This window comes from Rutilus rutilus (genome assembly GCF_951802725.1).
Source record: "Rutilus rutilus genome assembly, chromosome: 12".
Classification (NCBI taxonomy): domain Eukaryota; kingdom Metazoa; phylum Chordata; class Actinopteri; order Cypriniformes; family Leuciscidae; genus Rutilus; species Rutilus rutilus.
Window position 1 is genome coordinate 38963064 of NC_140217.1, and position 25605 is coordinate 38988668.

Sequence of the window (25605 nt, forward strand, 5' to 3'; positions counted from 1 at the left end):
TCTGATGCTTGTAATGTAAATCAGTGAGATCTTCATAACACTATAACAAACTACTTGCGTACATAACATGATAGAAATATCAGTCGTCACTCAATATCTGCCAATAATATGCCTTAGTAAAGATGCCATTTAAATGCTTAGTTTAATGATCAAAGCTCTCTAGTTTTTAAAACATAATGATGACTGAGAGATGAACAAATAAACCTTCCTCAAAAGCCTGATGATCATATTTGATACATTTGTTTTTTCTAAAAATTGATGTTTAAATTATCAAGTAAAAAGTTGCTTCAGTCCAGTAAGTGTTCATCTTGAAATATTACTAACAATATGAAAGTTATTCTTATGTTCACTTTATAAAAATCAGTTAAGATTTCACCACGTGAACCACGAACTGAATTATACTAAAAGGCCTTTTACTAGAGCCATAATAAAAATAACTGCATGAAAAACAGCATAATTCCTTCATACCTTCTTGGCGACCGTCTCCTCCTCGACACCGTCTCCTACGACCACGTACACGGCTCGCCGGCCGAACCTCTGAGTCACGCGCTCGAAGCAGCTTTCTTTACCTGGAAGAGGCGCAACACGTCAACAATTCTGTTCCTGGATCAGGAAAGCTGTGTGAAAGAGGCAGCGAACCTGTTTTGGTGGCGCTGTAGATGTTCTCGATGGGGAACGCTCCTCCCAGGCCGTAGAGAAGCACTTTAGAGAGAGCTGGAATCAGCTGTGTGGTGGTGACCATCACGTTCACACAGTTTGGTCTGAGAAAGGAAGCGGATGTTTGAAAAATGAGTCTTTTCACTCCTGGTCCGGATTTTCTGACTTTTCAGTTTGATCCGAATCAAAATTACAGGTGTGAAACCTGGGACCCAACAGACAAAATTTGGTCAGACGAAAAGAGCTAGTCTCGGTCCGGATCAAACTGAGCAAAGGTTTGGTTCGTTTCTAGTGTGAACGCATGTTCTGTATGGTTCGGACTTTCAGACCATTTACAGGAGGTTCCGGTGGTTCCCGCAGGATTGCTTGAGTCTTCTCCTCCTTTCCTGCCGGCGACGGTAAAATGTTCGCACAACGAGGATGTTCATTTGGCGAATTTGGTCTAGCCTCTAGCTATAGTTGGTGCTGCAGGGAGTAATGCCGTAATAATAACAGTATAGTGGGAATGATATGCGTCTGTTCATTCATTCTTGTCAAAGTTACCCGGCGCATTGACAACACGCTGACGTCAGACGCACGTCCGTTTACAAACCAATCAATGTTAAAGCAACACTAAGTAACATTTTTTACCTTAAAATAATGTTTCCAAAATCGTATCAGTGGTTCATCAAGTCGTAACAGGGTGAACGGCACTTCTGGATTCGCTTTGCGGCCCTATATCTGCTATAACCACACTATGCAAGTTTGCCAGATCGGGTCGCGTTTCTGTAGTTCGAATGAGACATAAGAAACTACAAATTTGACTTGCTTTACGGCAAGCGTTACAATAGTCATTATTTAGTTTTTCTTCGTTTCTGATGTCGCAATACATCTTACTTTCATAAAATCATTCAACATACTCTACCTTGTCTACTACCTTGCCGGTACTAGATAAACAGCGAGCGTGCGTGCGACAGTAGGCTGCGGGTGGCGAAATTATTTACGACAGCGGTAATGGACAATTCCGCTTCCAACCTGTAGGGGCGACCGAAGAGGAAAAGTTCCTTAGTGTTGCTTTAAGATGCAGCCCACATAGATGAAGCCGACAGGATGCAAGTATGTCATTTAAAGTTCGTTAATGCGCTCGCATAATTGCAATGTGAAACCAAACCAAAACTAACCGAATGTATAAAATGGATCAAAACATGAACTTTGGTTCGGACCTTGGTGCGGACTTTCAGGTGGGAAAACACTGGGTATATCCACACCTGTCTTGTTTAGTTCGATTGTATCAAACTCAAGTTCGTTTCCCCCCTTGGTGCGGATCTTTTGGGCAGGTGTGAATACAGCGATCGCACTCGGATGCGGACCGAACAACCGTCCCGAGACCCAGCTGAGGATTTGGTCTCGGTCCGGTTCCAATTCCTGTCCGATGAATGGATGACCTTAGCACACCTGTGGTTTTGTTTACAAATTTTGGTTCACTTGCAAAAAGGGCAGTGTGAAAGCGAACCGCACCGAACAAAAAAGAATCTACATTGTATTTGGTCTGGACTAAAGCAAGTGAACTAGCACTTTCCTGGTGTGAATACACTCTTAAAGGAGCAGTGGTGCAACCACAAATCAAAACGTTGATCTGGAATTCTACAAAAGAATTTCACTGTAAAAATATACAAATTTAGAGCTTCGATGAAGGGGAAGATTTCTAGGGATGCAGCCGAAGCCTAAATCCGAATTCGGACAGGCACGGAAAATGAATGATGCGTTCTACGGAGCCCCTGAAGGGACATGGTTAGACTTGCTGTAGTATTTGGTTACATTACAATACATCAGATTTCACGTATCACGTGACGAGAGTAAAGCTTGGTTTATACTCGCCGCGTCCCCACAAAAAAGAATGTGGTGTGTATGTATGGCAATTTTTCGTAACTTTGCACGCGGCTCCGCTTCCAAAGATGCTTGACTTCGAGGCGATTCTGGCCGAGCGGGTCCGTCTGTATCGGCATCTTACATGCACACAGTTGGTGCTTGTCTAAATGAACTGATAACATTTACAAAATGAGCCTACACTAGCAGAAATACGCCTTTTTAAGGAAAATAAAGGCCCATGTTTAAAGGAATAGTGGAGGATTTTTTTTTCCTGGGTGGATCATCAAGACTATTGGTCCTCCTAGTTGTCAATCATTCTGGTGATATGTTTACGTAAGGCCGTCGTACGTGCTCGTCCCTAGGTAGCTTTCGCTTTCTGCGCATGCGCACTTTCAGGTGTATATGTGTGGTGAGCTACGGTTTCAGCCATTCATTGAAGCTCGCCCGTTCTCACCGGGTTTTTTCAAAATGTCTGAGGGTCGCAAGAGAAAAAGTGTCTACGAATTGTATGACAAGAAGAGAAAGGCCTCTGAAGAAAGACGTTTAATAGGCGTTCCCTCTCGGGAGCAGGTAGAGTGTTGCGCATGTGCATTTTTTCAAAAAGTGGAGAGTGGTTCTTTTCTAAAATTCGGGAAAATCCTCCACTATACCTTTAATAAACATTTTCATGCAATTGAATGAAAAATATTTGATTAAATTAGAAAATTGTTGTCTAAGTTTTATACACATGTTCTCATTTCTATATATTTTGTTCTAATGCCACATGTAATAATCTCAAGGTTTACTGTTTTACATGATTCTTTGGTAGTGTGGGTTTGGTCAAGTCAAGTGTAATAAAAACAAACAATGGCTGCGTCCGAAATCACAAACTTCCCTTCTATATAACAGGCTAAAAAATGTCTGAATTCACTGTACTCATAAAAGATGAGGAAAAAAGTACCCGGATGACCTACTATTTGTGGTGAGATTCTGAAGTGTACATATGATGGACACTTTACTATCCCATGAGGCCACAGGAGAGGACTTGTTTTGTGAAATGGCGGTAAAGCGACACAACTGATGCTGGAAGGTCACATGATAATGACAACATGGTGAATGTAGTACGTCTAGATTACACTCTTACTATAATAGAACATACTTTTTAGTGGTCGTGAAGTAATTACTTATTCAAAGTAAGTACCTACTCAAGAGAGTAAGCGATTTGGGACGCAGCCACTGTCACGAGTGTTGTTTGGTTAGTTGTTTGTGGAGGAGAGCACAGTAAAGTGGAGGCTTGGCGAAAGTATAAACAAGGCTTAAGAAGAGATGATTGACAGGATGATGGCGGGGGATTTGAGCAACAGATCCTGAGCGTCATCGACAAATATCTTATCTTGTAATGTGTGGTCAGAACCGCCGCTCCCTAAACACAGAGTACGCGTGATCGCGAACTCAAAACTGAAAGTAAAAAGCGAGTGTGCATTCGAAAACAAATTCAATACCCCGCATATTGATAGAGGCTCTCTGATGCTTACATAAAATTATAATAATATCAGACGTCACTCTCTATATGCCTTAGTATTTGATATTTAAATGCTTAGTTTTATGATCAAAGCTCTATATTTTAAAACATATAATGCAATGCACAATGATGATTGAGAGATGAACAATAAAACTTCCTCAGAAGCCTGATGATTATATTTGATACTCACATTCGTTTTTTTCGAAAAAAACAAAACAATGTATGAATAATCAAGCTGAACGGAATATAATTACCAAACTATACAATTGCGAGAAAATGCAAAAGCATTGAAATATATACAGTATTTTTGTCCTATCTCATATTTCTTCTTCCATCACCATAGAATGGCTTCGGGAACATCCCCAATATCGACTACTTTTATGATGATTTTTGGTTCTTTTTTGAAGCTTGACAGGTTCTGGTCACTACATTGTACGAAGGAAAGCTTAACCTTTCTTCCGAGTTGAGTCAAGGTGCTACGCTTGCCAAGCCTGTTATGTTTGAGTGACACAAAACTGCTGTAAAATAAGTCTATTGTTAAAAGAATATTCCAGATCCAGTATCAGTGGAATGCTGTGAAAAACTGTTTCTGCTCTTAGACTCTACGGCACGCACATGTCATGTTTATTTCACCCGGATTATTCCTTCATCAGACTGCGGTGTTTATACCTGGAGTTGATGAGAGCGAGGGCCTTCAGTGCCTGAGTCAGCCACAGATCCGTCAAAACCTCCATCTCCCGCCTCAGCTGAAGCCACTCTTCCCGCTTCGGACTGCCCAGCAAACCTAACATTTACAAAAGCAATTTAAGATCCAACTGAACATCAAACAGAAGTTTAATACTTAAAAATAAATTGAACTTTGTAAGCCTCATCACCAATGAATTGCAGTGATTTTAACAAGCAAAGTCGAACATAAAATCAGTGTATGCAACACAATAATATGAGGAAAAACACCAATGTACAATAAATCATGTACAATAAAACTATAGGCACTTTACTGGTCTGGGGTTGACTGATTGATTTATTTTTTATTAAAATAAGAAATTTCATAAATTAAAATTCATATACATTAAAAGTAAATTTTTTCCCCGTTATTTCAAAGAACTGAAAATCCATAATAACATTTTTCTTTTTTAATTTTAACCTTAATGATAAACCATTTGAATATTAATCTTTAAATTAATAAATATTGAACTAAATTAAACATATTAAATATATATATTATATTAAATAAGCATATTTAAAACTAAATATATTAATAATTTTGCTCTCATTAAGAATAAAAGGCTATTGAACTATATTAATTTCTGCAAGAATTATTAACAATAATATTGTTATTATTTCTTGATATGATTAATGTTGTCAATATACTATATTATTATTATATCATAATAATACAATTAATAATATAAATTATTATTGTCACTACTGCTACTTTTACTATTTTTATTATACTTTTCTACCTAGTAATAGTCCTTTAGCCTGCCTGTCCAATGTTTGCAGTTGATGCATTATAATAGACACCAGCTGACGTGCGGTTACAGGTGTTTGTCCTACTTCAGCTATCCAACGGCTTCCAACGTGTTTCAACCAATCAGGTTTCAGAAGAGGAACTATCTGTTTTAGAATAGACATTTCAGGCCCTGATTACCCTCGTAGTCCGAGTTGTTCTCACCTCCTACGTTGTTCTTGTATGTGTTGTAGATCTCTTTGACCCGCCGGTAGCGGAAGGCGAGTTTCCTCATCCAGTCGACCCCACCGTGAACACCTGAGCCCAAGCAGAGCGTGCCTCCACCTGCGGGACTCTGGAAGCCGTCTGTGCCGAAGTTATACGTGCTGCAAGTCCAGACACACACACGCTCAGCTTACATCCGCTATACACACACCACAACATGTTTTGATATCTCCTAACATGCTCCTAAAAGTGAGATTAATATCCATCGTAAATTGTCTGGAACCAGGGCGAGGGTCTGCCTCCAAACTGGGATTAGAGACTGTAATGTTTTATAACCAGGACGTCAGCACAGCATTATGAGAATTCTGTCATTATTTACTCACCATGTCATTTCACAAAAGGAAATTAAAGAAATATTCCTGATGCTTTTTTCATATAGCATAATTTCTTAGTAAATAAATCAAAAATACATTGTAAAAAAACAGTAAATTGAATATTTGGGATATAGGGATGGGATATTTTGAGTTAAAATCAGTAAAATATATATTTTTAAATAAAACATGTTCACTAAATCATATAGACTGCTTTTATAGTATTTCTTTGGGGGAGTGTTTTTGTACTTTTGCAGCTTTCATATTGTATCAGTTCACAGTACATAAATAAATAGATAAAAAAAAAAAAAAAAAAAGATTATACAATAAAATTAAATAAAAGATGTTTACTAAATCATATAGACTGCTTTTATTGTTTTTTTGAGTATTTTTGTACTTTTTGGTTTAGATATTTTTTAATATGCCTGCTGCTTTTTCATATAGCATCAGTGCATAATAAATTAAAAGAAAAATAGTTGATATTTTCAGTAATAATCACAAATAAATAAATAAATAAAAACTATTTACAAAATAATTTAGACTGCTTTTATTGAACTTTTTTGAGTGTTTTTGTACTTTTGGAGCTTTACGGAATATTTATATAGCATCAGTTCATAGTAAATAAATTATTAGACTGAAAAAAAGATAGTTTTGGACAAGAGGGTTAGTAAATAATGACAGAAATTTTATTTTCTAGAGGACTGTGCTTTAATAATTCTGTGGACATGCTGTTAAACGTGTGATTAATGTCCATCATAAAGAGTCTGGAAGCAGAAATTGAGAAACCATGCTAAAAACCAACAGCCTTTAATACTCAACATGTCAGCAGCATGCATTATGTGAAGAAAAGGATCCCTTTATGGCACGTAATATGGATTTTATTAGAAATGCTCACTTGGCTAGATGAAGGAAAGTCATACTCTACCTCAAGTCCTGCCCATTGTCATCCGAGGCCACATCATCGATGTGAACTTGGTCACATTCCTGGGAAATGAAGGGAAAGCAGATATGCATGAGGTGTATATGTTTCAGTGGAGTGATGTACTGTGTACAGACAGGTTCACCCGCCGCCGAGCCTCGGGGAACGACGCTGAGCGAGACTGAAATATTAAAAAAGGCGAACAACAGAAAAGCAGGAACAGGCCACTGACACAAGACATCCAGGCGCCTTTAACACCGGAGGGTAAAATATCAGAAAGATGGCAGACAGAACCTCGCCATCTAAACCCGATATCGTACGTTCATTAACGCCGCGCGTTAGCCGTCGTCTTGGCCGAGTTCACGCGGACGACTGCCAGTATACACGAATTACGCTGGTCGATGCATAAGATGAACATCTGCTCTTTACTTGAGATCATTAGCGATACGTAACACGTGTAAATTTGATAAAGATTTGGATTCGCTTAGTCTTACAAACTGAATTACGCTAATCAATGCAAAACAATTACTAAGCCTTTAGCACTGCTCTCCTATTGTTTTTCATATTTTCACAGATATGCCTCATGTTTAATATCATAATGCGGACCTCCCACTGACTTTAATAATTATAACTCGATTTTTTCACTTTAAGCACATCTACTACACTTTCTGTTGGAAATATAAGCCAAATGATACTTGTTTTTGATTGTTTTTAGTCAATTGCTCTTTGGTTGTTCGGGTGGATTCCTCCTTCTTCGATGTTCTTCTATTTTATTATTTATGGTCATGCATGAAATTTGTTTTCCAACCACCTATCTCTGATATTAATCACCCATCCTAAATGTTTAGCTTTTCACCATTGAACTATTCTGCTACCTTACCAGACTTAACTCGATTTTTCTGATTAATTAAAGCTTTAAATGAGCAAGTTAGGCCATCAATCACGCCTGTGTTTCTAAGCGCTGCAGTTGTTTTGCCCGCGGCATCTCTCTGTTCCCCAGCTGACGAACAGATTTGAATGCTGAAAGATTCCTTGGACTATTTGAGGGCGAGTCCAGGGAAAACCGAAGAAGAGGGAAGGGGCTGTGATTAAAACCTGTGCCCTCCACCCCTGAGCTGTTGTTCCTCCCCGGGACAAATCTTCTTTTCAGCGTTGGCCACACACCCCTACTTAAGCACTCAAATGTTGTCATTTTTTTGCACCGCCTCCTCGAAAGCTTTGAAAGAATCTAATCCCTCCTTTCTTCATGCAGAGGGCAAACTGAGGTCTTTCTCTCACACACTGACTCTGCATTTACTGTCAGGACTGTTGAACGAACACTTTAATGTCCTAAATTAACTTTTTGTGTGTGTGTGTGTGTGTGTAAGTTTACCAATCATAAATATTTCTTACCACCCATGAATCTGTATTTTGCATCATAAACACTGGCACTAAAAGTTTGGGGTCAGTAAGATTTTTTTTTAAAGAAATTATTACTTTTATTCAGCAACTAATGTTTATAATGCTACAAATGATTTGATTTCACATAAATGCTGTTCTTTCGGACTTTCTACTCATTAACAAAAAATATATCTCAGTTTCCACAAAAATATTGTAAAAAGTATTTCAACATTGATAATGATCATAAATGTTTGAGCAGCAAATAATCATCTTAGAATGATTTCTGGAGGATCATGTGACACTGAAGACTGGAGTAATGATGCTGAAAATTCAGCTTTGATCACAGGAATAAATTACATTTTCAAAATGTAATTACATAGAAAACAACTGTTTTAGATTGCAATAATATTTCACAATATTACAGTTTTAATGTATTTTTGATTCAAATAAATGTAGCCTTGGTGAGCAGGTTTTATTTAAAACATTTTAAAAAATCTTACCGACCTCAAACTTTTGAATTTTTAATGGTAGTGAACATTATCTATCTATCTATATCTATATCTATATATTTATTAAAAATCAAAAAATTGTCTTTGCATATTTGAGGCAAACAGAGCAGTTTGTTTTTGCAGTTGTCAAAAAAATATTTTTTTGTCTGGTGGCTTAATGTGAGGCATATTCCAAGTATGTCACCACATGAAAAAAGAAGAAGAAATGCTGTAAAATGTGTACAGATGAGCAGAGAGTACTGCAGTATTATTGCCAGCTGAAAGCAGCATCTAATTAGCAAAAATATTTAACACATGAAGACATGAGGGGCGGGGAATATGAGGAGCTTTGTGAATGACAGTCGCGGATCCAGGATTTTGTAAAAGCAGGGGCCACCGTTTACAGAGAGGGACCAAGTTTAACTTTCAAGTCATGCGCAATTCTTAAATGAATGAGTTTTGCAAACATTTGCCATCTATCCTTTGCTGCTGGCTCCAGCCCTGAGTTCAAGCACTTTCTGGATACAGAGTTTCTTTGAAGCACTTTCTGGATTTAGAAACTACTACAATAACAGCTTAAATATTTCCATATTTTATTTTTTCTTCATTCAAAATAACACATGAACGTATCCTCCACTCGCACCTGTTTTGGAGATAAACCGCACACTCTTGTTTTAGCAGAAGGCTTTGTCAAGTGTTAGTTAAAGAGCGCAAACTTTATCATCCGATTGAACATCTTGCGCCATCCATGCAATAAACGCACATCTTTATATGAGCAGTGTTTGCGTGGGTTGAATTGACGTAGATCAGCGATGATTGACAGGGCAGGGGCCAATCAGATTTCAGCTGGATTGACAGGTGTTCTTACAGGTGCAGATTCAGACCAATAAGAGAAGTGTATTACATGGCTCTCTGGAATACTTGGTTCTGATTGGTCAATCACAGCATTCTGTTGCAAATTTTTTTTTTTTTTTTATGAACCGACCATCAACTTTTGTGCTAGTTTCATGTCTCATACCACTCTGTGCTCTCTTTCTTCTTACATTGTAAAATAATTGACCTGTATTTTTATAACTGACACAATGGCTTTAACAATCCCAAGTGGTTTCGCTCACCTCCAGGTCGTTGAAAAACAGACGTGAATCGGCCAAGTTGAAGATCATCTCCTCCATCCACAAACCCAGAGAAACAGCCTTGCCGGAGTCCTGGATCACAACATAAACAAGACGTCAAATTAGTTTCATACCCGGTTTGAACTTTGCGCACGAGTGACAGGTGATGATTATATCATCTCGCTCTGAGTGGGAGCGTGCGGTATAACAGGTTTTGTGTCTGACAAGAATGCTTGATCACTCATTGTGGTTTTAATCAGAAACATGTACAGCTATGTCTCTTTCTCTCTTGTTTTCTCTTCGTTCTGTAGGTGTAGCCACATGCTAACATAAGCTAAGGCATTGTGCGCCACTAGCTAACGGGCGGCGTTTGGCAGTTCATCAAGCTACAGGTGTCAGCCAGAGGTTAGTGTCAGATTAACTGAGAGACTAGGAGGAGCTGTGAGTTTGTCCTGCTTTAATTAAGATAATAACCCATAATCTACCGCCATGAATGGACGACTTTATTACAGGAGGCAGTCAAGCGCAGAATAATAGATGTACCACCGATGAACATTTCAGAATGGGTTTTTAAGGAAGGACTGTAATAAAAGATACGACATATGGGAAAACAAAAACATACTTTTTTCTGGCCAAAATGTTGTAACTTTTTGATTCAACGGTCGAAACTTATTGTGAATATATGATCGAAATTAGCATGGTTAAAAGAAATCTAATTTTCAAAATGAAATTATTTTCAAATGTACATCAGAGGCAAGCTCATGTGTAAATGTACCATCAAAACTATGGGAAAATACAAAAGAAATGTAATATGTGTGTGTGTGTGATTTTATTAATAATATAAATTATTATATATATTACATATTATAAAAATGATTCATTATTCATTTTATTTTTATATTTACCAATATAAATAAATTAATATTTTTTATCTATCTATCCATCTATCTATATAATTAATAATAATTTAATAATAATATAAATTATTATATATATTATTTAAAAAAATTCATTCTTCATTCTTTTTTGTTTATATATATATATATATATATATAAATAAATTATATATAATAAATTATAAAAGTTATATATATGAGATGTTAAGTTATGTGTGTATACATATCGACCAAGGATAAATGACATGTCGAATGGTAAAGAGACTCCAGTAACCTCTGCCGTTCACCTCCGCTTAAAAAAACACATTAGAAGACGGGCGTCTCTCAACACTCAGAGTGGTTTTGTACTCGGTAGGTCGAGCCTCGCTGTGGGCCAATCACAGCTCAAACAGGCTGTTTACAGTGATGGGCTTATGGCGTTGACATAAAGTACGAATAAAAAGAAAAGCCAGTTAAATATCATGTTACTTAAAGATGCGAAATCTGAGCCAATGCAATCGCGGCTCTTTGTCAGACGGTAAGCGGCTTTGTCGTGACACACATCAAACTTGTTCCTATTTTACTGGATGTTTTCTTTGATTTTTTTTCTATCTCCAGTGGATTCCTGGTCGAGTAATACGCTATTTTGGAGTCTTTTTCCTGGATCTGAAATTAGACACATTAGTCACGGTAACATTTCTGCAGTCCTCAAAAAGAAACTCCAAAAGAGCTGCGCTCTCGAGACGGCCAGGCGTTTCTCAGAGTCCTCTTATGTGTCACGTCAAATCCGCAAGGGATCGTGGGAATTCAAAATAGATTGCGGGCCAAGAAAAAGAAACATGACCATTGTTTCCTCATCAGCTGCCTGGAGATTGCGTAGAAGTTCATGTGGCGTCAATCAAATCAGAGCGGCCAAATAACAAGAGCGCTTGACTGGAGCTTCATTATATCTTTCACTGTTCATTTCATTCTTCCACATTTAGTTTCTTACTCTAAAACAGCTGTGGAACCATATTTACTTACTGGGAAAAATAGACTGAATGCTTAAATGCAGTTCTTTTGAACTTTTTACTCATCAAAGAGTACTGAAAAAATGTCTTTCTTTACAGTACTTTTGATCAAATAAATGCGACCCACAATGCTTAAACAGGATGTATGTGTATGTAGGATGTATGTATGTGTGTGTGTATATAAAGACTGCATTTATAATGCATTTATAATGCAAATAAAATAGAGTGAGATATATATAAAAAATAATAATAATAAAAAAATATATATATACATACTGGGTTGTTTTAACCCAATGTTGGGTCAAATATGGACAAACCCAACGTTGGGTTAAAAATGCAATTTAAAAATGGACAAACCCAGCCGTTGGGTTACATTTTTAATGTAACCAATGCAATTTGTCAATTTTTTAATTGCATTTTTGTCCATTTTTGATTTTGTCCAAAATACAATTTGTCCATTTTTAAACTGCATTTTTTAACCCAACGTTGGGTTAGTCCATATTTGACCCAACATTGGGTTAAAACAACCCAGCATTTTTTAGAGTGTATATATACATAAATATATATATATATTTTTTTATATATATATATATATTTTTGGTGTGTGTGTGTGTATATATATATATTTATTTATTTTTATTTAATTTTCTTATATATATCTCGCTCTATTTTATTTGCATTATAAATGCATTATAAATGCAGTCTTTATATACACACACACATACATACATCCTACATACAGACACATACATACATGATGGTTGAATTTACAGCCCAGAAAACTGAATAAAACAGAGTATTGTCTTGTGAAGCAGAACTAAAGCCATGTAAAGTGAAGTGGTGCGAGTGGAGGAACTGGTTTTTACCTTGCCGAAGCGTGTGGAAAATGTCCCTGTGAGGAGCGAGTGGAAAATGATGATGGTCTCATCCAGGTCCCAAATAAACACTCTCTACACACACACACATACACACACACACACGATGAGCATGAGGACAAATATAATCTGCTTACTAGTCAAGAAAAGTATTTACACCAAAACACTGCATAATATCTCAATGTTGTGTTTATAAAAACGTCTGATAATTATAGTCAGTTCATCCACATTTCACAGCTTAAGGGCAAACGCTCTATTCCTCATATCACACTACATGTGGTGCAGAAACACATTTCCAGTTCTTTTGTCTGGTAATTAAATACTTATTACTTACTTCTGTATATTTTAATATTCAATGTATTGCAACAGAGCTTTTTGTAAAGCAAAGAAGACACAAATTTATTTCAGTCTGCTGCTGTTCAAAGCATGTATGACCTTGAGATAAGCTTTTAAACTTTTATTGTGTTTAAAAAAAAAAAAAAATTCAGTCCATTGTATGAAAAAGACAGATTGGAGAATCGGCTTGTTAAACATCCATCTGGAAGAAAGTCATACAGGTTTGGACCGACACAAGTCTGAGTAAATGATGATGAAAGATTAATTTAAGGTGAACTATCCCTTTAAGCTCATCGAGTTATAATGAGGTTGTTGCCAGACATCATTGCACAACTGGACTGTTGCATGTGAAAGTGCGCAGGAATGTTAATGAAAGACGTTCTGTAAGGGACACCGAGAATGCCAGCGTCTGTACCTCGATGTCAGAGTCCAGAGGGGGTCCGGGGTCACTGGCCCGTTTCCGGCCCCTGAGCTTCACATCCGAACCGCGTCTCGCCGGAGCGCCGTCCTGATCCTTTCCTGGAGTCGGAGGACTCGTGGGAGCGTGGTACTCTGCTGGTGCGCACACACACACACACACACACACACACACACACACACACACACACACACACACACACACACACACACACACACACACGTACGTGATGACGTTGTTTAAATAGAGACATAGTCAAATAAAAAATTATTCAGACACCAGATATCATTTTTTATATTTATTTACTAGTGTGTGCAGGACACTATAGTTCATTTATGTAAGTGTGGAGAGCAAAATAAAGTAAACTGTGACATATTATACACTAAAAGTCTTCATACAGAGACTACCAGTAACATTTATACATATTTGGGACCACAAATGTATTCAGAAACTTTGAGCTGAGCATGTTTTGCTGAAGTGTTTTGTCTTTAATTGCTAATGCGACCTTTTTACACCACAGGCTGAACACAATTAAGCACTGCTTGGTGATTGGTTGAGCTAAATTGGTATTATTATCTAATAGTGTAGTTAAATTTAACAGCTGGCAGATATTCAACATGATTCATCTGTGAGACAGTCTAACAGAAGGACGGACAAAACCAGTGAAATATCAACTGAGTTCTTGTCATATTTTATTACCATTTTCTAAACGATAGCGAATAAACTGTGATAATGTGAGAAATGTTGAAGGTGTCTGAGTACATGTTGGTTTGACTGTACAACCAAATATCTGAATAGCAAAGCAAATATTAGCAATATTGTATTAAATACTGAAATACATCACGCTTAATAATGTCAAATGCAAACTTTTTAAAATGACACGCCATAATTTGGTTACGTTAATATTTTGTAGTATTTATTTAACATATTGAAACATACTTTGCTTGATATTCAAATAGAGATATATACTCAAAAATCCTGATATTAAAGCAACTTAATTTTTTTGGAAAGTGCCATTTTTATTCCCTAAATATTGAGCTTTGCTTTATACTCAAATCACATATATAGGGAGACATATAGTCCAAAATCCGGATATGAAAGCAACTTCAACTTTAATTTAAAGTATTTTTTACATATTTTATGTAACTTTTTAATAATATTTGTAATAGTATTCCCTATATATTGATCATTATTCTCAAATTACATATATATGAAGACATAATAAAAAATCTGGATATTAACGCAGCAATATATACATTTCATATTTTTTTCCTTACTGTGTTTTTAATAGTATTTTCACAAGTATCCCCAATATATAATATAGTATGTTAATCAGCCTCCTCGTTTCTCTCCATAGAGCTCACCTGTGTGGGATTCTGGGCTGTGATTGGTCGATACAGCGGGATGGTCCGTGTGCTGATAGGGTATCGCCGTGGTGATGGCAGAGGGTGTGATGTTGCTGCTGGTGATGTACGGGCTGTTGTAGTGCGTGTTGTAGTATGGAGAATATTGACTTTGGCTGTAGCTGGAATATGTTGAGAAATCCTGATGGAGACAATGACACGAATGAATAATCTCAGACAACTATATACTACTTTTTTATTGGTCTTATGTCTCATTTTTTAATTTAAGTCCATCTAAACCCTACAGTGGCAGTATCTTGGTTCACTGATGGTTGTCTGATGACAAAATTCATAATAACTCCATTTTGGTAATAGTCCCATTGCTTAACATTAATTAATGCATTAACTAACAATGAGCAATACATTTGTTACAGCATTTATTAATCTTTGTTAATGTTAGTTGATAAAAATACCTGTCAGCTCAGGTCTATTAATAAATATGAGCTAATGTTGAAATATACAGTAAGTATGATTAATAAATTCTTCAGAAGCACTTTTCATAGTTAGTTCATGTTAACATATATCGGGAGACAAAATCTGGATATTAAAGCAGACTTCAGATATTAAAGCAACTTAAAAAAATATTTTTGTTTTAAGTTTTAACAGTTTACAAATTTTCATACAACTTTTTCATAATATTATTAAAAGTATTTTAATAAGTATTCCCTATATATTGACTTTTATTCCCAAAATTACATATATAGAGAGATACAGTAAAAAATATTGGATATATATTAACGCAGAAATTATTAAAAACGTTAAAAAAAAAAAAATTTTTTTTAAAAAGTATTTTTTTTTTACTTAATTCAAAGAGAAAACAAGATAATTTTTTTCTGCCCCAAATCTTTTTTTTCTTAATTTTGTCACTTTGGTTCTCAAGTAAATGTATCTTGATTTAAGAACGTTTAGATATTTGTACTGGAAACAAGAAATACTTTTTTTGCATTGATGGCTTCAGTGAAACTGTAATATACAACAAAAAAAAAGAGAGATGATTTTATAATTCTGATATATTGTCGCCACGTGACTCTTCTGGCGAAGGGCACAACAGTACATCACACGGGTGGATGTAGTCCGTCAGTGAAGGCTTTCCTAAGTTGACCCACCTGCTGTGTGGCACTGAATGGCGTTGAGCCGGTGATGCCGTTTGCACCCTGGAAAATTCCAGAAGAAATGCTGCCGCCTGGAAAAGAAGCACAAAGCTAGTTTAAGAGCGTACTTCGAGCTGACTGTGGTGAAGACTGGCCCTGACGCATCCAACACAAACACAGCGCAGGAAACACGACAGGCAGCGGCTGCTGAAATATAGACACGTTTAAAGCGCTCACAGAAAGTGTGCATGATTTATGACTCTGAGAACAGCTCAGGTGGAGCCGAGAGCAAATCCGCTATCGGACGTCCAGGGCCGGGAATGTCTTTCTCCAGACCCGTCTTAGTTCCCTTTCTTCTGTCTCTTTCCCTTCACATCCGCGCTCGTTCTCTTTCTGAAACCTGCCCTAGATAAACGACTCTGTCGAAACAGCACCAAATCTCGGAGGAAGCGAACGAAAGGTCTTCAAAGGGGGAGGGAGACGTGGGCGAACGCGTCTCTGATTTTCTCCACAGCGGTGAAACGCGAGGACCTTTGGCACCCGGAGAAGGGTTATTTATTTCATGCTACAGCGGGTCTCCTGTTGGAATCCGCCAATAAATCAAACGAGACCGGCGAGATGTAGCGCGAGACGTAGTAACCGCGCTTTCCCAGACCCATTAGAAATCCATCCATTTCACGAGCAGACAATTTTACAGGAAATGATGTCTCGGGGTGCTTATGAATTACAGTAAATCACTATAATACCTAATAGATTACCTGCTATGGCTCTAATAACTCATTGATTATGCTAATTGGACAGACAGGAAGTAGATGTCATGTGACTTTGTGTGTCTCTATGTCTGTGGCTCACACACACACACACACTACTTTACAAGAGTTTGGGATCAGTGAGATTTGTTCATGCCTCTCATTAAGTCTCACCAAGGCTGCGTTTATTTGATAAAAAAACAGTAAAAATTGTAATATTGTTTTTCCAGGATTTTTTGATTAATAGAAAGTTTGAATAATGCTATTTATTTGAAATAGAAATCTTCAATTTAATGTGCCCTTGCTGGATAAAATATCGATTTCTTTCCAACAAAATGATATATTGTGACCGACTGTTTGAATGGACAGAAAGCGGTATAGAGGCATCATAAAAGCAGTTCACGATACAGGGATATCGAATATATTTCACGTCTTCAGAAGTCAGATTATTAACAGAATGATATTCGAGTCAATATTCACTGAAAATCTTCCCGTCCACTGCAGCACTTAAATATCATTTCCACATTTGGCACGTCAAGACATGATACGGTTTAATGAAACCAAACATTTCTGCATGTGCCAACTTTGGCGGAAGAGAAGATTTTTAGCGAATAATGATTTAAATTTAGTCTGATAGTCTAACCCCAGTGTTATGTTAGTATTATTTCTACAATATTTTGAATTAACTTTTATTTAAAAAAAAAAATTATTATATTTAATTTAGTTTTTGTTTAATTTTTTTATGTGCTTTTGTCATTTTTATAAACAATTATTTTTTATTTTTTTTACAATTTAGGTTTAATTCATTATTTCAGTTTTAGTTTATTTCCGGTTAGTCATTTTAGTGCTTCAACTTAAACTTTTTTTAATTAGTTGCAAAGGCAATATTTCTAATACATAGAAATACTATTCTAATACATACTAGAAATACATTCTAATACATAGTTGTTTTTTTTATCTAATATATATTTCAAATACGTTTTTTAAATAGTTTTAGTAATACTAATATAATTTAGTAAATGATAATAACCTCACAATAGCCTTCCAAAAAGCTATCATATGGTTTTAGAAAACGTAATTTTGGTGTTCCCTTTAAGACATTCTTCTAAATATAAGGATCTTTGCAACTACATGCTAACTAACTCTCATTAGAGTATTAGTAAACTGGGTAACACTTTATTTTACAGTGTCCTCGTTACATATGTTACATGTACTTACCATAGTATTAACTGTAAATTATGCATAATTACATGCAACTAACCCTCAATCAAATTCTAATCCCACCCTAACCCTATAGTAAGTACATGTAGTTGCTTAATATTACTCAGTACTTAAATATAAAATTACACTGTAACAATGACACCTTAAAATAAAGTGTAACCGTAAACTGTTAGTAGACTGTAAGGTTTTAGGGTTCAGGTTAGTAGAATAAAGTTGACATGTAGTTGCAAAGTTTGGTTACACTTTATTTTAAGGTGTCAGTGTTACAGTGTAATTATACACTTAAGTACTGAGTAATAATAATTAACTACATGTACTTACTATAGGGTTAGGGTTAGGATTAGGGGTTGGTTTAGTTGCATGTAATTCTGCATAATTCATAGTTATTACTACAGTAATGTAACACGTTTAACGAACACTGTAAAATAAAGTGTTACCTAAAGTTACTTATAGTCAATAGAAAGTCTGTTGGTGGAGCAAACTTAATAAAAAAAGTGTTACCAAAACTTAATATAGTACACTCTAAAAAATGCTGGGTTGTTTTAACCCAATGTTGGGTCAAATATGGACTAACCCAACGTTGGGTTAAAAAATGCAGTTTAAAAATGGACAAATTGCATTTTGGACAAAATCAAAAATGGACAAAAATGCAATTAAAAAATTGACAAATTGCATTGGTTACATTAAAAATATAACCCAAGGGCTGGGTTTGTCCATTTTTAACCCAACGTTGGGTTAGTCCATATTTGACCCAACATTGGGTTAAAACAACCCAGCATTTTTTAGAGTGATGTTACTTTTTTTTTCATTTTAGGATGTTATGTTCATCATATGCTTTCACAGCATGACAAAACAACTTCAATTCTCTTCAAAGCGCGCGAGTAAATGATGATGACTAGTAAATGATTCGATTCCTTTAAACCTGAAAACGTGCCTAGTGCCACTTCACCTTTGACCTTGACCGAGAGCGGTCAATTTCACACTGCGGTGGCAAAATCAGGACTGCGGGCAGAAGAGGGGTGTGTGACTGCGATCCGACGCTCAGATCCCGTCTGACACACACTCCCACACAAACACACTCCTCCAATGGCCAGCGTGTTGTGGAAGGGAACGGAGAAAGGTTCTGACCTTCCGAGAGAACGAGAGAGACGCCTGACGCCAGAGCCCAGACCGCGGATAATGGGGAACAGGTGTGTGTGTGTGTCTGTGTGTGTGTGTGTGTTGGGGGGGGGGGTTGGGGATCGACTGTAGATGCTTAAAAATCTGTGTGTGTGTGTTTGTGGGGATTTTCCTAATTATCCAACAAACATAGATGTTCAAAAACGTGTATTTGTTTATAGGTAGGCGGTATAAGCAAAAATATTATAATGTTCTAGTTGATAATATTTATTAAATGACTTTCGGGAGATTCGGTCAGTGATGCTATACTGTATAATGCTGTTAATAATATATATTGCTGACTATTCAGCAAGCAGTTTCTGTGCTATTTAGTCTCACACTCTTTTTCTTCTGTCATAGTCCTGATCTCCATGTCTGGGTTATTTTCTGCGATAAAGCTGTCTGTTATTTATCTCTTACATCTACTGATATACACTATGGTGTAATAGTGTGGGGACAGAGTTTTTATTTTTTAAGAATTTAATACTTTTATTAAGGACACTTAGAAGTGAGCCTAAAGACATGTGTAATGTTATGAAAGATTTCTGTTTTAAATTAACTTTCTATTCAGAAATCTATCACAGTTTCCACAGAAATATGAAGCAGCACAACTGTTTTCAACATTATTAATAATCAGAAATGTTTCTTGAGCATCAAATGATCATATTAGAATGATTTCTGAAGGATCATGTGACACTGAAGACTGGAGTAATGATGCTGAAAATTCAGCTTTGATCACAGGAATAAATTACACTTTACTATATATTCACATAGAAAACAGCTATTTTAAATTGTAATATTTCATAATGTTTTTACTGTATTTTTGATCAAATAAATGCAGCCTTGGTGAACAGAAGAGACTTCTTTCAAAGACATTAAAAAAATCGTACCGACTCCAAACTTCTCAACGGTAGTGTGCACATTTTTATGGAAAAGTCATTAAAAAACTAGATATTAATATTTGCTTTTTAGATTGCAAAGTAAAGCTGGGCCTATCACGAGCATTTTAATTGTTCTTTTGAACAGTCATGTAAATTACAACAACAAAAATAAATAAATAATAATTGAAGAATATATATATTTTATTCCTAATAAAAAACTTTTTTGCCAGTAGATGTAATTACATTCGAATTAAAGAACCAGCACTAGTAGGAACGCTTGACAGCCTTAGCAAGGGTAACTTAGGCTGTGTTCACACTTGTAGTTCGGTTCGTTTGGTTCGTTTGGTCCGGACCAAAAAAAGAAAAACAAACATTTAGTTCTGGTCCGCTTAGCGTTCACATTGGCATTTTAAACACTGGACCTAAAAGCATAGGGATATGTTCACAACCTGATTGGTCGGCTTTTATGACATATATTTAGTGATAGAACTTACCTAACATCTAAAACAATGCTGTGATCTGGGATAAATGCACTCGTTGTATGTGCGTAGCTACATATGATGGTGTTCTGACCAGCTGAGAACTCGTGAAGAGCTTATAAAGTGTGTAAAGGAGTCAAAACAGCGTCAGGAATCCCTCCGTCACACACACACACACACACACAGATCTGCAGTGAGCAGACACGGTTCTGATGCCTGTACTGAACTGTGATGGGCAACATCGCCACTATGATGAGAAAAAACAGCTATGATTGAGCATTCTGTCCTTTTTAGTGTCGCATCTTGTGACATCATGTCCTGTTTTTGGTTCGTTTACATGTCTTTGGTCCATGTTGTGTTCATATTTCATTCGAACCGCACCAGAGTTGTTTGGAAACGGACCGAGACTCATCTTTTCAGCTTGTTTAGTTCAGATGGCAGCGTTCACACTTATTCAACTGAACCGCACTAACAGAGCAATCGCACCAGAGTTCGTTTTAATCCAACCAAACACGCCGAGTGTGAACACACCCTTATGTTCCACAGTTTTTACTAACAACCTTTTCCTTGTTTTCTCTGCATGTAAAGTGATGGGCACATTATATCATGATGTGATACTTTATTGCTCAATCCAAGTTCTGAAATACCATATAGATCAGATGAGGCAGTGACACTGACCGTGTGTGGAGTAACTGTACAGCGCCTGACCGGGTGGCGTCCCGCCGAAGTTCGACGTGTATCCCAGCAAACTGCTCTGTCCCGGGGAATGACTCAAACCATCTTCTGTTTTAATATCTGATGAGGTGAGAGAAAGACAGTCAGACCAGCTGTGATGTGCACTCCTTAGGGTGGCTGTGAAAGGACACTGAGAACTCACTGTAGGACGCCATGCTGTAGCCCTGTGTGTGATGTGTGTATGGTGTGTACGGGCCCGTCGGCTGTAACGCAGGGCTGTACTGCGTCTGTCCGTAAGCAGCCATGACTGATCTGAGGACAGCTGGTCTGAGAAAACAAAGAGCTGGCGTTAGAGAAACTGAATCTTTACAATAAACAGACAACATCTTTCTAATGCAATGTTCTCAATAACACACACACACACACACACACAATCTCACAATCAGAAAGACTGACAGTCACACGCAAGTTTTATTTTAGTAATATTGAGACACTAAAATAGTTTTTCTTTTTTAATAATGTTTTATTAATTTTGTTGTGTGGTTTTGCAATTTTTATTATAGGTTTTATTATTCTTTATTCCAGTTTTAGTACATCAAGTTGAACTAAATGAAAAGCTCAAATAAAATAAATTTTATATTTTATTTAATTTTTAGTAAACTTTTTTTTATAGCTTTAGTTAACTATAATAACCCTTACTCAAACTCTATTTCTAAAATTACTAAACGAAAATAATTTTTCATGTAATTGGATAATTGAATCATTAATGGAATCCAATCTGTGAACGAGTGAATCATATGAGCCGATTTGAGGTTGATTCATGATCAATTAATAAAAAAGAACCATTTCACGAGAGTCATTTGTTTATGAATCGGACTTAAAACAAACAAACTTTGCTTTCTGTTCAAATCCATCTCAAAAGTTTGTTAGCAATTCTTCAAAAGTACACATCATTAATGGAACCGTTAAAGAATCGGAATCAATTCAAGAGCAAATGACTCTTATGAGCAGGTTATTTTTTAACGAATCAAATGTATGAATTGGTCTCAAACTCATGAGTTATCAATGCTTAAAAAAGTACTAAAAGAATCATTAATCAAATCATTAAGTAAAAACAAATCATCAAGTGGAATCTAATTCAGGAAAGAATGGCTCGTATGAGCCGGTTCTTTTTAATGAATTGGACAAAATAAGTCTTTCAAAAATTTTCCATTCTTGTGGAACCGGAATCATTAAGTGGATTTAAAAAAAAAAAATTTTGGTCTACATTGCTGAATTCACCAACAGAAATCTCCACATATCTGTACAACTATATGTCATTTGTCACCTTGAAGTGAATGAATTTGCACAGACATTTGTTGTTCTCGTGAAATACATGCCAATAAATTCAAGTTTAAAACACTTCTAAAATAGGATTTTTGCTTTTTAAGTAAATGCATCTTGAGGATGGTGAATTTTGCATTGTTCATCACTCACATGGCCTAAAATGGATGTGTAGGTCGAGTGGCTCCTGCATGTGAACAAAAGAAACATGTTAAACAGTTAATTTCTGAATCAGCATGAATGCTCTAGAGGAAGTTCATTAAATCCAAACTGTGAAGTGTGAAGTTCATCCCGACCTGTGTCTGTCTGTCGCTGTACTTCCGCCTGCACACGTTCAGCTGTCAGCTCTCCTGAAAAATGACAGACCTGTTTGTTAGGAATACGTGACCTAAAAAGCACATCGGGCTTCGGTCCAACATCACGCATCTCGAAAGTAAAATATGCAGAAGTACCCAGAACACAAAAAATGCACAAAGCGCAATTCATGTCTAATCGTGCCTTACACACATGAAAAAAGAAAAGGTGAACGGACAGTATTTCTCAATGACGAGACACCTGCGGTTTCCAAAAACACACATAATTAGAATTCTGCGATACAGACAACAGTGAAACGCTTGTTTGTATAAACCGGCTCGGTAGGACTGTGTTCCTGGAACAGAACAATGCCTAACCTGCTTTCTGAACCTGGCATAATTCGGCATAATAAACCGCAGGCAGCACGACGTGGCAGGAGTTCAGGACGGGGGGAAAACCATGCTTGTTCTCGTACCTGAAATGTAAGAAATGCAACTGTCCCTGTTCTGTGCTGGGAAAGTCAAGGTGTGGTAAATGTATGTGGGTATAGTTTGCATGAATACAAATGAGAGGAGATAACCTTGGTTGACATTTTTTTTTTGCTAACCCAGATGATTTTTTTTTTTTTTTTTGCACAGAGGTTGTTATCTCTTTTACGTTTCAAATGTGTCAAGTCATCTCACCCTTATTTATACAGCGCTTTATACAAAACAGACTGTTTCAAAGAAGCTTCACGGGAGAATAACAGAACAAATGATGCAAACTTAATCAAATACGAGACAAGTTCAAATTCTGCTGAAACGCAGCTCTAAAAAAAGACAATTGTAATTCAGCTCAGTTCAGTTCAGCGTTGATTCAGTTGTTTTGTGGAAAGTGCATCAATTCTGAAATGAGTTCAATTGAGCTATAAGCATCTCTACAGAAGACAATAGTAGTCAAAGAGTCTTTACCTCAGACCTTAGAAGAATAACTTGGACACAAATGAGACAGAGCTATAAAATGAAAATGGATTGCATGAGAAATGTTTGCGATCTCTGACTTTGGATTGCGATATGACTCCAACTTCCCATTGGAAACGCGTCAAGACAAGACAGAAAACCGTGCTTGTATTTAAGTAAAGTCTAGTTCTCTCGGATCATCGGATCTTATTTGGTTAACGTTTGCTAAAACTACTGTGGTACCAGAATAAATATCTCATGACGCCAAGACCTGGGGCCAGTTGCATAAACATAGCCATTATGTTAAGACTGTGCCTTAAGAACTAGTATGATCAACTAGAAGTTAGTTAGGGGTAATCAGTCTTACTGTTCGGTGTCAAATTAGACCAATCTACGTTTTTATGTTACTTAGTTATTAACAGTCTTAAAGAATAAAATTGGATGACTAACTTGTAAGACTATAGTCTTAACAGTCTATGCAACTGGCCACAGATCCACATCTTAGACTATAAGACACACGCTTGCGTAAGGTCGCGTCTGACTGAATAGAAGCACAAAGATGTTGTCTTCCTCTAAACGTCGTCCCTCAGGGCTCCTCCATCTGTCAGACACAGCTGCTGTCAGGAGCGAAGATGGAATAACACCTAAAACGAGAGCTTTCATGCGATCACGCAAGAGTGGGCATGTGCATGTGTGATTTACATCCCAGCTGAACTCTAACACATATCGAGATCTTCTTTGATTAATCTGACAGTTCAGACTGAGCGAGGTGAGCGATGTTTGGCGTCTGCGGTCGGGGCGGCACCCAGCAAATGTTTAAAACAAACAAAGACAATCTCTCGCTACAGCTCACTCTGTTTTCTCAGTAAACAGTTGCGACACTACAGTACGGCGTGCTTAAGATTGAAAAAAATATATCATGTGACTGTTATAACGATAGTAAAGCTGCAATAATTAAAGTGAAACTTTTTACCCCTTAAAGGGGTGGTATAATGCCCTTTTCACAAGTTTTAGCTCAAAATACCCCACAGATATTTTTATATAGCATGTTAAAATTGTTAATTTTTGAGGGTGAGCAAAAACGCACTGTTTTGTGTCTGTTCCTTTAAATGCAAATGAGCTGCTGCTCCCGGCACAGGGGGCGGAGCTTCAACAGCTTGCACTCACACAGACATGCACTGAAAATTTCAACAACTTTCAGCCTTTTATGTTCAAACCGGATTCAGACAATGATGGAGAGACTCTCGAAGAAGTGACAACATGTAGAAAGCAACAGGACGTTTCTGAATGGTTAGTTGATGAATTTATGAAGCTGATGTGTGGTTATCTTAGTCATTGATTAGCATCTGTCTTGATAATCTATAAATCCAGGGTTTATGTAAATTTTAGGGTTTGTGATGTCACTAACCCGGGAGGAATGTTGTGTAGTCCCTACCAGCCGTTTGTTGTAGTCCTTAAATAGCGATTTCTCTAAAAGCAAAAATCTTTGAACTTTGAGCGTTGTAACTTTGCAGATGCACTGTAAAAAATTTCTAACCCTCCCAAATCAAAAATTTCAAGTGACCGATAACATCTAAATTTTTCAATTGGCCCAAGTGAAATTCTTGTTGCAATAGTCTGTTAACATTGGCTCAATGAGAAATAATACGTCAGACTATTTGAAAAATTTAGATGTTATCGGTCACTTGAAATTTTTGACTTGGGGATGTAATTTTTTTTTACAGTGATTGAATTGGCCTGGAAAGAAAAAAAAGTCTTTAATTTTCTGAAAGATGGGCATTGACCATTTCACATCAATAGTTTTCTGTTTTTATATGTTATGTTTAAATTGAAACATTTCACTGTATGCAAACTTCTACATATATATTGATTTTTATGTAAACATGAACAAGATTCGAGAGCTAATTGTACTTGAAAAATAGTGCATG

At 36.6% G+C, this 25605-nt stretch overlaps 1 protein-coding gene across 3 annotated transcripts in view; it reads right to left on the reverse strand.

The window, feature by feature from the left end:
* Positions 1 to 25605, reverse strand: part of eya2 (EYA transcriptional coactivator and phosphatase 2) — a 40319-nt gene that overhangs the window by 1585 nt on the left and 13129 nt on the right. Inside the window, exons 2-15 of one of the 3 annotated variants that reach the window (XM_084426203.1) lie at positions 22742 to 22795; positions 22599 to 22632; positions 21325 to 21449; positions 21126 to 21242; positions 15975 to 16051; positions 14830 to 15010; positions 13463 to 13602; positions 12703 to 12786; positions 9955 to 10044; positions 6978 to 7036; positions 5682 to 5842; positions 4676 to 4790; positions 640 to 761; positions 469 to 569 (exon numbers count right to left, since the gene is read on the reverse strand). In XM_084426203.1, the coding sequence (XP_084282329.1) occupies positions 469 to 569; positions 640 to 761; positions 4676 to 4790; positions 5682 to 5842; positions 6978 to 7036; positions 9955 to 10044; positions 12703 to 12786; positions 13463 to 13602; positions 14830 to 15010; positions 15975 to 16051; positions 21126 to 21242; positions 21325 to 21427 (1350 nt within the window). In that variant the 5' untranslated portion in view covers positions 21428 to 21449; positions 22599 to 22632; positions 22742 to 22795. The remainder of the gene's footprint in view (positions 1 to 468; positions 570 to 639; positions 762 to 4675; positions 4791 to 5681; positions 5843 to 6977; positions 7037 to 9954; positions 10045 to 12702; positions 12787 to 13462; positions 13603 to 14829; positions 15011 to 15974; positions 16052 to 21125; positions 21243 to 21324; positions 21450 to 22598; positions 22633 to 22741; positions 22796 to 25605) is intronic. The other 2 variants (XM_084426205.1, XM_084426204.1) reach the window with 2 other exon arrangements.